We start from the raw sequence: 15,153 nt of genomic DNA, 5'->3' as shown, positions 1-15,153 counted from the left end.
GGGATTACTGATGCCAATTTTGTATGTTTTTTCCCCCAGCTATCTCTTAAATCCCTACACGGTCTTGTCTTGTGTTGCCAAGTCTACCTGTGCCATCAATAACACCCTCATTGCCTTCTTCATTTTGACCACGATAAAAGGTAAGGCCCCAAAGGAAAGCCCAAAGCTCGGTCCCTGACTTGATTTGTGTAGGGTTTTGTAATACTTCTTCTGTGGATTAAAAAAAAAAAAAAAATCCAACACTTAAGAACATATTTTTTAATTACACAAATAATACAGGATTATTATAGGAAATTTAAGTAAGCTAAGAGAAAAAAAATTAGAAGATGCTGAAATTCTACTACTCAAGAGAGTTACTGTTAACAGAGTTGGAAAAAAACAAACAATGGGGCACCTGCCTGGGTCAGTTGGAAGAGCATGGGACTCTTGATCTTGGGGTCCTGAGTTTGAGCCCCATGTTGGGTCTACGTAGAGATTACTTTAAAAAATAAGCAAATAAACTTTAAAAAACAAACAAAAAACTGAGAAAAAGCTTATAATGAGAAGAGCAGTCCTTTGCCTCTCTTCCCATCCCTAGTTCAACTTCAAAAGAACTACTTTCTGGCTTTTGCTGGTATTTACTTCCATATTTCTTTTATTTTTTTCAAAAAATTTTTAATGTTTACTTATTTATTTTGAGAGAGAAAGAGAAAGCAGGGAAAGGGCAGAGAAAGGGAGAAATAGAGAATACTAAGCAGGCCCCATGCTGCCAGCACAGAGCCTGATGCAGGGCTCGAACCCACGAACTGTGAGATCATGACCTGAGCTGAAACCAGGAGTCGGAGGCCTAACCAGCTGAGCCACCCAGGTGCCCTACTTCCATGTTTCTAAGATCTCATATTGCTATTTCATGAATTATATATTTTAGACATTATCTATTGCATTCCCGTATGGGAGATAAAGATTCAGCTCTTTTGTATCATGTCTTCACTTCCCTTTTACCTAAGAGAAGTTATATCACAGTCTTGATTAAATCAGTAATTGGTACCTATATTTTATGACACAGTATGTATTATTCATTGTTGGGCAAAGTAGTAACTATGATTACTTTTTCTTTCTTGTATAACCTTTTCTTCTTCCTGGGGTTAATAATTATCTTTTGGGGGGGCACCTGGGTGGCTCAAAAGGTTAAGCATCTGACTCTTGGTTTTGGCTCAGTTCATGAGATCAAGTCCCACATCGGGCTCTGTGCTGACAGAGCCTGCTTGGGATTCCCTCTCTCTCCCTTTCTCTCTGCCCCTCCCCCACCTATGTGCAGGGTCTCCCTCCCTCTCTCTCTCTCAAAATAAATAAACATTAAAATAATAATAATAATAATAATAATAATTTTTTTTGCTTGTTTTTGCTTAGTCTTTTTGTCCCAATCCCTATTTTCCCCCAGTTGTTCCGCTAGATCTATCAAGTGCCTAACAATAGTTTTTAAAAAATGCTTATTTATTTATGTTTAGAGTTTTAAAATTTGCTTGAGAGAGGGTATTGAGGAGGGCACCTTTTGGGATGAGCACTGGGTGTTGTATGGAAACCAATTTGACAGTAAATTTCATATAGTAAAAAAAAAAAAAAAAAAAAAAAAAATTTGCTTGAGAGAGAGAGAGAGAGACAGAGTGTGTGAGTGGGGGACAGGCAGAGAGAGAGGAGAAAGAGAATCCCAAGCAGGCTCCCTTGTTGTCAGCACAGAGCCCAATGTGGGGCTTGATCTCACAAACGGTGAGACCATGACCTGAGCTGAAATCAAGAATGGGATGCCTAACGGACTGAGTCACCTAGGCGCCCCTAAAAAAATGTTTAAATGCATCAAATATTCTATCAGTTCCATTTTTTATCTGAAGACTTCTCTCACACATCCTGCATCCTGCCCCAATCTTCCCTGTTTTTTTCTGGGCCTGGTGCAAAGCTGTCATACTGGGACTCCTCTTTACAATTCTCCTGTGTCATTTCCCTTCTTTCCTGGATTCCTTCTCTCCTTCATTGATTTTTTTTCCTCTGTTTTGCTAAAGTGTTTCCTCTAGTAGTTTCCTAAGAAAGGGTGTAAGAGGTACATATTTTGAGTCATTCTTCGTCTGAACACAGTCTTTATTCTAGTTTAGCACCAAATTAATAGTTGGGGCAAAGTATAGAATTCTAGACCAGAAAAACTTTTCCTTCAGAATTTGGAGGTATTGCTTCACTGTCTTCTCTCATCCTGGTTGCTATTCAGCAGTTTGATGCCATTATATGTAACCTATTTTTTTCTGAAAGATTTAGGATCTCCTTTTTGTCCTCAGTGTTTTGAAATTTTATGATGCTATGTCTTGACATGGGTCTTTTTTAATTTATTATGCTTGGTACTTGGGAGACTCTTTCAGTATGGACACCAGTGTCCTTTAGTTCTAGAAGGTGTTCTTGTACTATTTTTCAAATTCTTTCCTCTCTGTTTTCTCTGTCCTCTTGTTTGGGACATGTATTGGATATTGGCCTTTCTTGATTGGTCTAATTTGCATATATTATTTTCAGTGGACTTTTCCATCTTTTTTTGCTTATTTACTTCCTCTTACTTTTGCTGGGATACTACTGTGTTTCTGTTTATTTTTTATTTTTTTTTATTTGAGAAAGAGAGACAGAGACTGACTCTTAATCAGGCTCCACACTCAGCACAGAGCCTGATGTGAGGCTCAATCCCATGATCCTGGGATTATGACCTGAGCTGAAATCAAGAGTCATATGCTCAACTGACTGAGCTACCCAAGTAGCCCACTGCTGTGTTTTTATCTTCTAACTCTACTATTGAATTTTTAATTTTTTTAAAGTTTGTTTATTTATTTTGAGAGAGAGAGCATGAGTGAGAGAGAGGCAGAGAGAGAGAGAATCCCAAGTAGGCTCTGCACTGTCAGCATAGAGCCAGATGCAGGGCTTGAACCCATGAATCGTGAGGTCATGACCTAAGCAGAAGTTGAATGCTTAACCAACTGAGCCACCCAGGTGTCTGAATTTTTAAATTGCATATATATATATATATTTTTTTTTAATCTGTTTTTATTTTTTATGCCTATTTTTAAGTTAAACTCTATGCCCAATGTGGGGCTCAAACTCATTACGCTGAGATCAAGACTCACATGCTCTACCGACTAAGCCAGCCAGATGCCCCTATTTTTTTATTTTAAAGTTCTTTCTTTGTATCCAGTTGTTTCTTTGAAGCATCCTATTATTATTTTATCATAAGGGAGATAAGTATCCTCTCTTCTCCCTTTGAGTTTTGGTTGTTGTTTTTTTTGTTTTGTTTTGTTTTGTTTTTAGTTTACATCAGTTCTAAGCACAGTCCCTTTGTCTTCCTGGACCCCCACTCCCCACCTGCCCTTTTTCTTTTCCTTTTTGTTTTGGTCTCTGTCTTTCACATGGGAGGATTTTCTCTTATTTTTGTTGATCCTTGGCTGTTTGTCTATTATTTAAAACTGAGGCACTAACACGTTCATTCAAGACTCTTGTGAATGGGCAGGAATCAGGCTTACTGTAAGGAGATCTGGCAGTGGGCTGACCTTTTTTCTTGGAGGTATCCCTAAATGTCTTCACTTATAATAGGTTTTCTTTTCCTCTGGAATACTTTAATTTTTCCAAAGAAGAATCTTCCAATTTTTTGCCTAAGGGTAACCAAGATGAAGTTTTGGTGGGGTGGGGGGCTTATGTGACCAATTGCTAGAGTTGAAAGAGCAGGAACAGGGGCCACAACTGACTGCAATATAGAGACTTTGTGTAATCTCATTACTTTTCAGCCCACACTTCCTCTCAGCCCATTACTATGAATAGTATCCTCTAGACCTGTGTCTCTTTAGTGTTCTCTGAAACTGTAGTTTCTGGGGGTGGAGTAGAAGATAGAAAGATGGGGTATGTAGGGGTAGTCATCGGACTGCACATAGATGAGATGTGACCTGGGGTTCTGACGTCTGTTTCAGCTTGATTTTCATCTCTGTACCCCCACTTTCCATAGTACCTGATGCCTTCAAGGTGCTGAGTTTCTTGGAAGTTCTAGGGGGTGAGTTAGCCTGATTTTTATTGCTGTTCCTGTCTCTAGGCCATTAAACTATAATTTCTTCCATGTGGCTCAGTCATTTATCCCTCTTTCACCTGTTTCCACTATTGTATTAAACTTCATTTTGCTCTAATCCCCTCTCTTTTGTTGTTTAAGACTAGTTTTATTCCTTTATTGTCATTTTAGTGAGGTTTTTGGAGGGAGGATATGCATGTGATCATTCTACCACTTTTAACTGGAATTCTTTTAGCATTTGGGGTATATATTTCCAGACTTTTTCCCTCATTTTTCTTTCAGACTTTTAAATATTACTGTTATCAATCAACTGATGCTATAAAAATTGTTGTTTAACAAATTACTCCAAAACTCAGTGGCTTAGAACAACAATAAACTTTTACTTGACTCATATATCTGTAAGTCAGTCAGGGGTCGGTTGATCTAGGTTACACTTGGCTAGGCAGTTTGTTGGTTTCATTGGGACTCATTCGTGTACCAGTGGCTGGCTATAGTTTGCTAATCTAGGCCGGACCCTTCTCCACATGTCTGTCATCCTGCTGGACCAGGGAACTGAATTAGGCATGTTCTTTTCATAGTGAGGGCAGAGGCACAACTGTGAGCAAGCCCAATCAGGCATGCAGTTTTAAGTTTCTGGTTATACCACATGTGCTAACATCCCATTGATCAAAACAACACCTGGCTGAGCTTAGGAGTGGAGACTTCCATCTTGTCCACAATGGAAGGGCACTGCAAAGTTCTATGACAAAGAGCCTGAACACAGAGGGGGTAGAGAATTGAGGTCAATAGTGTAATCTACTATGTATGGCGGTAAACATCTAGTCTGTCTTTTTTTTTTTACTTTTTTTTTTACTATTTATTTTTGAGAAAGAGAGTGTGAGCTGGGGAGGGGCAGAGAGAGAGGGAGACATAATTTGAAACAGGCTCCAGGTTCCAAGCTATCAGCACAGAGCCTGATATGGGGCTGGAACTCATGAATCATGAGATCACGACCTGAGCCCATGACCTCAGCCGAAGTCAGACATTTAACTGACTGAGCCACCCAGGCCACCCTGCCCCATCTGTCATTTTTAATGGCTGCATACTATTCCATTTTATGGATGCAATGTGTAGAAATTCTTTAACCAACTTCTATTAAATAGGTAATTTTTTACTTTTCAGCTGTTTAAATAACACTGCAATTGATTTTCTATTGTATAGTAATTTCCACACCATGTACAGTTATTTTCTTATAATGAAGTCTTGGAAATAGAATTATTGTGTCACTGAATGTATATCTTCTTTAGGATTTCTGAAATTTATTGCTAAATTGCCTTCAAGAGTTTCACCAATTTATATTCTCTTAAGTATATGAGAGTCCTTATTTCACCACCTTGTTGCTGACTAGTTTGCACACAGGAAATAAAGAATCAAAAGGTGTACATAGAACTTTTTACTTAGAGTTTACATACCCTTTCTAGGGTGGCATGAGAATGACTTAGGTCATCATAAGACATTGTTTCTCTTTGCAGTGGTTGTGGGTAGTCTTTCTGTAGGCTGTTTAGTTTAACTTATTATCCATGACTAGATATTTTCTTGTTATGAAAATTGTGGTCATTTTGTCAGAAATAACTCTGAAATAGTGAAGACTCTTTGCTATCTGTGAATACTGCCTGCCTCAGTCCCTGTTTCCAGAGTGTTGGGCTCAGGTAGATTCATTGATCAAGGTATCTGGCGTCCATTAAAATAAGGACTCTAGGGGCCCCTGGGTGGCTCAATCAGTTAAACGTCCGACTCTTGATTTTGGCTCAGGTCACGGTCCCAGAGTCGTGGGATTGAGCCCTGTGTCGGGCTCCACGCTGGGCATGGAGCTTGCTTAGGATTCTCTCTCTCCCTCTTCCTCTGCCCCTACTGCCCCCCCCCCCCCAATAAATAAATAAAGACCTTGTGCTGCAGCCTGGCAGAAGGGACTGAGCACTCGCCTTTGGAAATGCCACCTTCAGAATAGCCAAGTACAACGATGGAAAGACTGAAGACATAGCCTCTGAAGTTACGTGTAATAGGAATCTCACACAAAAATGTGAAATATGCTGTTTTAAAAAATGTCTTTTGTATGTTTTTTTAAATCAATGGAAAGGTTTTGTTTTGGGGGAAAAACATGTGAAAAAGTTATATGTATCTCTTATAGCCACATTGTTTTTGGTTCCACAGAACAAAAATCTTTATATTATATCCATATTTCTGTTGTATGAATTCATAGACATTTTTATAATGTTATACACACAATTTTGTTTTACTTTTATCACTTATTTCATGTGAATTTTGTAGCGTTGGTCACATATTTGTCAGTTTCTTTAAATCTAAATTTAGTTGTTTTTTGTTTGTTTGTTTTTGGGGTTTTTTTTGTTTTGTTTTAATTTTAGTTGTTCACCTAAGTAGTTGAAGTACTTGGTAAGAATAAAACAAATTCATTGGAGGTGCCTGGGCGGCTCAGTCAGTTAAGCGTCTGACTTCAGCTGAGGTCATGATCTCATGATTTGTGAGTTCAAGCCCCGTGTTGGGCTCTGTGGTGACAGCTCAGAGCCTGGAGCCCATTTAGGATTCTGTGTCTCCCTCTCTCTCTGCCCCGTCCCCTGCTCATGTTCTTTCTCTCTCTCCTTAAAAAATAAATAAACATTAAAAAGATTTTTAAAAAGAATAAAAGAAATTCAAATGTATAAAATGAGATGTAAAAGTCTTTCATCAGCCCACCCCACCTCCTCTTCCATTTCTTAGTATGTTCGTCATGGAGTACCAGACCTCTTCCATTGTTGGCAGCTATAAACAGACTATAAATAATAGTCTGTTAAAATCTGTTAAAATATTCAAAGAATTCTATTTTAGTTGGGTCTCTGACCCATCCTAACTCTTTGAGTGTATTAATAATCTCTACTAACAATATACAGTAAAGTTGGTTCACTTGTAAAATCTGTAAGTCACTTTTCTACATTGCACATTTGCACCACGTAATTAAATTTTAATGAAATTAGGAAAGGAATTTCATTTAGAGAAGAAAACAGGAGAATTCACAAAAGAATATAAATGACTAAAAAATATGGAAAAATACTCAAGTCCATAGGTAATTAATAAAAGCAAATTGAAATAACACAGGCTTATTTTTTTCCCCCTTTCAAACTGGCAAAGATTTTGGAAGATAATTCTCAGTGCTGACAAAGGTGCTATCAAACAGACATTCTCCCACATGGCAAGTTGACTTAGAAATTAGTACAGGCCTCTTGGGAAACAGTTTGGCAGTAGTCTTAAAATGTTTGTACTTTTGATTTATTCTGCTTATGAGAACCTATCTGAAAGCAATGCAGAAATACAGGTAAAGCTTTATGATACAAAGTCATTAATGCAGGATGATTTATAATGACTGGAAAAAATGGAAAATACTTCAAAATAGAGAAATGGCTACGTAAAACATGGTTTACCCATGTAGTTCAATCCCATACCGTTTGGCCATGCACATGGTGCTTAAAAATAATTGTAGATTATGTGAGAATACTTATTTTTTAAGGCAGAATACAAAATTGTATATTTTAAAAATTTTTAATGTTTATTATTTTTGAGAGAGAGTGCGAGCTGGGGAGGGGCAGAGAGAGAGAGGGAGACACAGAATCTGAACCAGGCTCCAGGCTGTGAGCTGTCAGCACAAAGCCTGATGCGGGTCTCCAGCTCACAAACTGTGAGATCATGACCTGAGCCGAAGTCGGACGCATAACCGACTGAGCCACCCAGGCGCCCCACAAGATTGTATATTTTAATAAAATATAATCTCAACTATGTTAAAACAACAACAAAAATAGTTTCCAAAAGAGTGATGCTTGTTTCTGGAGAGTAAGCTCATGTTTCTATTTCCTTTTTATACCTGTTTTTTTTCCCCAAAGTTTCTTCAGTGAGCACATAATTAAAATTAATTTTACCTGACTGATAAGAACTTAGGGACAGTGTGGGAATGCAAGCTGATGCAGCCACTCTGGAAAACAGTATGGAGGTTCCTCAAAAGACTAAAAATAGAACTACCCTACGACCCAGCAATTGCACTGCTAGGCATTTACCCACGGGATACAGGTGTGCTGTTTCGAAGGGACACATGCACCCCCATGTTTATAGCAGCACTATCAACAATAGCCAAAGTATGGAAAGAGCCCAAATGTCCATCGATGGATGAATGGATAAAGAAGATATGGTATATATATACAATGGAGGATTACTCGGCAATCAAAAAGAATGAAATTACATAATCAAAAAGAATGAAGTCTTGCCATTTGCAACTACGTGGATGGAACTGGAGGGTATTATGCTAAGTGAAATTAGTCAGTCAGAGAAAGACAAAAATCATATGACTTTACTCATATGAGGACTTTAAGAGACAAAACAGATGAACATAAGGGAAGGGAAACAAAAATAATATAAAATCAGGGAGGGGGACAAAGCATAAGAGACTCATAAATGTGGAGAACGAACAGAGGGTTGCTGGAGGGAGTGTGGGAGGGGGGATGGGCTAAATGGGTAAGGGGCATTAGGGAATCTACTCCTGAAATCATTGTTGCACTATATGCTAACTAATTTGGATATAAATTGTAAAAAATAGAATTAAAAAAAAAAAAAGAAGTTAGGGACAGTGGAAGAAAACTTGGCAACTCTCTTCCCAGACTTCCATGGAGCTAGTGTCCCACAGAACAGAGTGGCCTCATTGGCTCTGTCCCCTTCTCCTACTTGCTCTTCTCTGGCCTCCTTTGTGACAGTCCAGGGTTAGCTGGGACACATCGAGAGCTACAGGCCAGGACAGGGCCCAGCCATTGTATTACAACGTGCTTTTTGGGGTGTTGGCTAGCAAGCAGGCCTAAGGGCAGGGTTGATGTTATTTTAGTGGAGCAGTCTGGGTTTCATTTCAAAGGTTGGGGCTTTTGGTCAAGGGCTACTCTGCCTTTCAGTGAGCTAATTAAAATATTCCATCCCTGTGAAGTAGTCTTTATTGGGCTTTAAAAAGGAAAAAAACCAGATGTTAATAGGTAGTCCTGAGATGTTTCAGACTAGGAATTCCTGAGGTTTGCAGCCCAAGGACCCTTCCAGCTCTCCTTGTCCCACCAAAAGAGGTGTGTGTGACAGGACTCGCTTCTGGAGGAAAAAGAAGGATCAGTACTATCAGAGGTAGTGCTTGGTGATTAAGAGCTCAGGCTGATCTTTTTTTTTTTTTTTTTTTTAATTTTTTTTTCAACGTTTTTTATTTATTTTTGGGACAGAGAGAGACAGAGCATGAACGGGGGAGGGGCAGAGAGAGAGGGAGACACAGAATCGGAAACAGGCTCCAGGCTCTGAGCCATCAGCCCAGAGCCTGACGCGGGGCTCGAACTCACGGACCGCGAGATCGTGACCTGGCTGAAGTCGGACGCTTAACCGACTGCGCCACCCAGGCGCCCCAAGCTCAGGCTGATCTGATGGCAGACCGATCCGGTAGCTAATTCCAGCTCCTCCACTTACTGGCTGTGCCACCTTGACCAAGTCAGTGAACTGTTCTGGGCCTCAATTTTCTTATCTGTAGCATGGGAATTGAAACAGTTCCTATGGCGTAGAGCAAATGTAAAGAATGAATGAAATGGTGCATGTCAAATATAGCATGGGATGGGGGATGTACTAAGAGCTCAGTGAATGATGATGCTGGTTGCTACTCTTTATAATATCCTCTTTTTGAAAAGATCCCTCAGGATTGACAGGGGCTCCCTGAGCCTTCTGGGGAGAACTTGGAGTTTTAAATGAGAGATTCTCTTCCTGGAGCTCAGCCCTGGAAGAACAGTTGGAGAGTGATGATCCTTAGTCCAGAACCCATCCATATGGGGTCCCTCTAGGGTAAAGCTCTGCCCATGAAGAAAGTCCTAGAGGACAGGACCCTAGGATAAAGCAGTCTGGGTTTTTTGTTTGTTTTGTTTTGTTTTGTTTGTGTCAGATCAACCCAGTTTCAAAAACTGCTAGTTTCTAGTTACCAGTTCTGTAGCCTTGGGCAAATCACAAAGCTTCAAGAGCTTCAGTTTGATCATATAGATAATGTCTGCCTCATAGATAAGTGGAAGAATAAACAAGAAATATAAAACACTTAGCATACTGCCTTAGCAGAGCCCATTCAACAAATAGTTGCTTGGCTTATTATGATTTTTATGATATGGGTGTAGATTGAGATCAAGAAAGTAACCTAGTGATGCAGTTAAAGCGAGTGGGGTTTGGAGTGAGACTGTCTGGTTTCAAATCCTGTTATTATTATTCACTTGTTTTGTGACCCTGGGCAAACAACCTTTCTGTCCTTCAGTATCCTTTTCTATAAAATGGGAATAGTAGTAGTACCCACTTCATAGAGTTATTAGAGGGACTAAATAACTTAATATGTGTAAACTGCTTGCAGTTATGGCAGGAGAATGTGCTCAATAAATTATTATCATCACTGATATGGATGGACTACTCCGAGACAGCCTGCCCCATTAAAAGAGTGCTTGGCAACGAATTTGGTATAGCAGACCAGGCCCCAGCATCGGCTCCTCCTTCCCAGCAATCTTGCTCATTGGTTAGGCCCTAGTGCAATTTCCTCTTCTGAGGGAAGATGTCCCATGGGACCTTTTCACCACATTTCAGTCTGTCCCACTGCCTGTCCTGGTATAGGTCACTGTCCATGACCCCTCTCTGCTCATTCCACTTGTAGTCCGTATCTTGAACCAGCCCCAGAGCCCCACCCTGTCTACATTCCTGTGCTATCCTGTAGCTCTGCTACCTATCCAGGCCCAGATTGCTTCAAGACGCAATCCCTGGAGGCATTGTTACCCCACGTCTTGCCAAGGCTTGTCTTGTCCCCCACCCTGACACAGGTAGAGAGTTGGAAAACACACTCAAAGCTATAGGGTAGGTAATGAAATTCCCTGAATACTATAGCCAGTGTACATGCACATTTGACTGATTTACTTTAATACTCCCATCCTAAGCCCGGAGACTGGGCCTGGGACAGAAAACCTAGTATCTGAGCTGTACCAGCAGATAAACAGTAGATTATCTTTTTTTGGCAAAACCCATAGTCCTCTTGGAATAGTTCCTCCTGGTTAGATGAACAAGATACCCTAGGTCTTGTCCAGATAAGGCTGCAGTTTCAGACGTTATGTGAAATGTCATGTCTAGGCCTGTAGCTGGATGCTTTGGGGTGATTGTGCAATCTAAGTCTGCTGTCATCTGACCCCTACCTACCTGCTTGCTGAGACTTTGTAGATTAACTGTTTATTGAAGTATAACATAAATACAGAAAGTGCATAAATCATTAATGTGCAGTTCCATGAATTCTCACAAAATGATGAATAATCCACACTCCAATTAAGAAACAGAATGTTGGGGGCACCTGGGTGGCTCAGTTGGTTAAGTGTCTGACTTTGGCTCAGGTCATGATCTCACAGTTTGTGAGTTCGAGCCCCATGTTGGGCTTGTTGCTTTCAGCTGAGAGCCTGGAGCCTGCTTCAGATTCTCTCTCTCTCTCTCTCTCTCTCTCTCTCTCTGCCCCTCCCCCACTCACGCTCTGTCTCTCTCACTCTTAAAAATAAATAAACATTAAAAAAAAATTTTTTTTTAAGAAACAGTGTTGTGGGGGACCTGGGTGGCTCAGTTAAGCATTCAACTTAGGCTTAGGTCATGATCTCGCAGTTCGTGGGTTCGAGCCCTGCCTTGGGCTCTGTACTGACAGCTCAGAGCCTGGAGCCTGCTCCCAATTCTGTGTCTCCCTCTCTCTCTGCCCCTCCCCCGCTCGCTCTCTCTCTCTCTCTCTCTCTCTCAAAAATAAAACATTAAAAGAAAAAAGAAAGAAACAGAATGTTGGGGCGCCTGGCTGGTTCAGTCGGTTGCATATCCAACTCTTGATTTTGGCTCAGGTCATAATCTTGTGGTTTCATGGGTTCGAGCTCCACATCGGGCTCTGCGCTGACAGGGTGGAGCCTCCTTGAAATTTTCTCTGTCTCTGTCTCTCTCTCTCTCTCTCTCTCTCTCTCTCTCTCATAAATAAATAAACATTAAAAAAAAAAAAAGAAACAATATTATCAACATCCATAAGAGCCCCTTTTGTGCCCTCTTCCAGACATTCCTCCCAACTCTCACCCTGTTTTTGCCCATCAGGCTAATGACAGTCCCATCCATGCTCAGTGCACCCTTCTGTCATCTGTCGCCCTCCTGCCTGTGCACATGCTGTTCCCTTGGACTGCTGGGCCTTACCTAAACATTGTTCAAAACTTAGGTGTCATTCCCCTGATGGGCTAGCTTCATACTTTTCTCCCTCCATATTTTGCCACTGGTTACTGGGATCTCCCCAAGGACAGAGACTGTCTCAGTCGCCAGTTTCCCTGACACCCAGCACAGGCTTGGCATAGAGCAGGCACTTCAAAATGTTTGCATATTGAATAGTTTGTCTAAAATACTTGAAGTTACCTCTTTCTTTCTTTCTTTCTTTCTTTCTTTCTTTCTTTCTTTCTTTCTCTTTCTCTTTCTCTTTCTCTTCCTCTTTCTCTTTCTCCTTCCTTCCTTCCTTCCTTCCTTCCTTCCTTCCTTCTTTTCTTTTTTTTTTCTTTTCTTTCTTTCCTCTTTTAGTAGGTTCAACACTCAGCATGGAGCTTGAACTCACTACCCTGAGATTAAGAATTGCATGCTCTGGAGCACCTGGGTGGTTCAGTCGGTTAAGCGTCCCATTTTGATTTCAACTCAGGTCATGATCTCATGGTTCATGGGACCAAGCCCCACGTTGGGCTCTGTGCTGACAGCTCAGAGCCTGCTTGGGATTTTTTCTTTCTGCCCCTCCCCTGCTCATTCTCTCCCTCTCTCTCAAAATAAATAAATGAGCTTTAAAAAAAAAAATGTATGCTCTACTGACTGAGCCAGCCAGGCACCCCACCTTTTACTTTTCTTCATCTTTCCTGACTTTGCCCCAAGTACATATCATCATCCTTCTGCTTTCCTAATCCACCCACCATGCCCCTTCTAGCTTTTTTCAAAACACATCAGCCCTGAGTCTCTTGTGTGTCTTCATACTCCCCCTCACTTTTGCTCAGACTATGTATTTGCTCCATCCATACCTGCCCCAACATCCCACACATCAGGCTTCTGACTGTTGTAATGCCATGTTTCTGCCCCCGGACCACAGGCCTCCACCGTCCAATAGTTTACTCCACAGAGAGCATTCTCTGTGCCCAGCCTCCTTCCCCAAGTCCTCAACTTCTATTCAGTAGGCTCTGTTGTTTTCAAGTGTCAGATTTCTTTTGTGCCTTGCCCACGTTTCATTACCTGTGTTTTACACTTCCTAAGTTCTCCTTCCTCAAGAACATTGGTTTCAACTAGACTTATAGGGGTGCTCGTTTAGCAATATATACAAGTATCAAATCATTATGCTGTACACCTGAAACTTATACAATGTTGTATGTCAGTTATATCTCAATAAAAAAGAAACATTGGTTTTCTTTAATGTGCTTGGATTTTCAAAGGGATTCATATGTGTCACTGAATGATACTCATTCATTCATTCATCAGGTGTGCCAGGCACTGTGCTAGGTGTTGGAGATTCAAAGTGAAGAGGGGTTTATTGCCCTTGAGAAACTCATAGACAAATGGGGAGAGAGAACAACATTAGCAAATTATTATAAAGACGGTATCAGTATTGAATGAGGGTATTGAATGAATTTAGAGAATGGACACTGGAATCATCTGAGTACTTAAAATGATATGTTACTTAACCTTCTGTTTCTGTATCTTGATTTCTTTACCTGTGAAAACAGAGCTTTCACAAGGTTATTGTGATGTTTACTGAAGGCTTTTATGTTGTTGTTGTTGTTGTTGTTGTTGTTGTTGTTGTTGTTTGAGTCCAGCACTGTTCTGAATACAGAGGAGAGGTGCCTGACACCTAGTAAGTGACCACTGTTAGCTGTAATCACTATTGTTATCATCTCTGCTTAGGCCTCATTAGAGAAAGTGACATTTTAATTGTCCACTGGGAATGGGTCTGCACTAGAAGGAGGGCAGGGAAGGATAGCTTGGGCAGAAGGAATAGGCTGAGAACAGACACAGGAATGAAAAGGCATGGTGTTTCAGAAATTAGGGAATGGTCCAGAGTAGCTGGAGGATGGGGTGGGTGTAGGAGAACAGTGAGAGGTGGTAAAGCTGGAGAAATAAAATAAGACCCAGATAGTGAAGGGCCTTGTTTGCCGTTGGAGTTTGGACTTAATCCAGTAGATGAAACAGAATCATCAGAAATGTTTAAAGAGAGGCCTGTCACAATCTAATCTGTTTTAGAAGGACCCTTCTGGTACTTCTCTGGAGGATTACATGGGAGGAGATTGGGGACACCACTGGGGAGAAGGAAGAGGCTGCTGAAAACGTGTGGCAACAGATGATGAGAGCAGGAACTGCAGTGGTGGATGTTCCAGGGGTCGATCAACAGGACATGACTGGTAGAAGGAGTGTGGGCGTGGAGGGGTGAAGGGTCACTGCAGTAAGCAAGGAGATGTTGCTGCCACTCACTGGTAGAGAATAGCAGAAGGAACAGATTTTTCCTAACTATTGATTACGTCTAAGGAAGGAAGAGTGCTTCTTCCCAATCCAGGGACCAAGTCTCTGAAACTCATGAGTCCATTCTATAATGCTATGAGCGCTTTCTTCTCTATTGGCCCTTATAGATAGTCAGCTGCTCCAGACAAGTAATTACTGAGCTCAGGCAATTAGGACAGGAGGTGACTGTGTTTATTTCACTCCCTGGTGTCTTCTGGGAGAGAGAGGGGTGAAAGTCACATGTTTGTTTTCACCACTTTTATAAGAACGGATGGAGTTGGAGCATTAGCCTCCCTCCTCTGGTAAGAGCCTGTTTCTCTTGCACCCTAGTCTCTATAGAAAGCCATGTTAAATTTAAAAGTTCTTTCCATTTTTTTTTCCTCCCTTAGCTGGTTTCCCACACAGTGTCATTCAGATTTTGGCCAAGTCAGGGAATCTTGAGCCCAGTTTAGCTGTCAGACTCCAGAACAGCCCCTTCTCCACCGCTGCCATCTCCCTATCTCAGAATTGACCTGGTTCTGGTT

General features: G+C 41.0%; 1 protein-coding gene across 2 annotated transcripts in view; it reads left to right on the top strand.

Moving 5' to 3' along the window:
- PIGU (phosphatidylinositol glycan anchor biosynthesis class U) overlaps positions 1-15,153 on the top strand; it is an 83,228-nt gene that overhangs the window by 32,108 nt on the left and 35,967 nt on the right. For both annotated transcript variants that reach the window (XM_060616026.3, XM_078444139.1), the window contains one exon: positions 40-140. In XM_060616026.3, coding sequence (XP_060472009.1) covers positions 40-140 — 101 coding nt within the window. The remainder of the gene's footprint in view (positions 1-39; positions 141-15,153) is intronic.

The sequence above is a fragment of the Panthera onca genome, chromosome A3 (assembly GCF_046562875.1).
Source record: "Panthera onca isolate mPanOnc1 chromosome A3, mPanOnc1 haplotype 2, whole genome shotgun sequence".
NCBI lineage: Eukaryota > Metazoa > Chordata > Mammalia > Carnivora > Felidae > Panthera > Panthera onca.
Note: the sequence above shows the minus strand (reverse complement) of the source record. Positions and strands in the feature narration are given on the sequence as shown.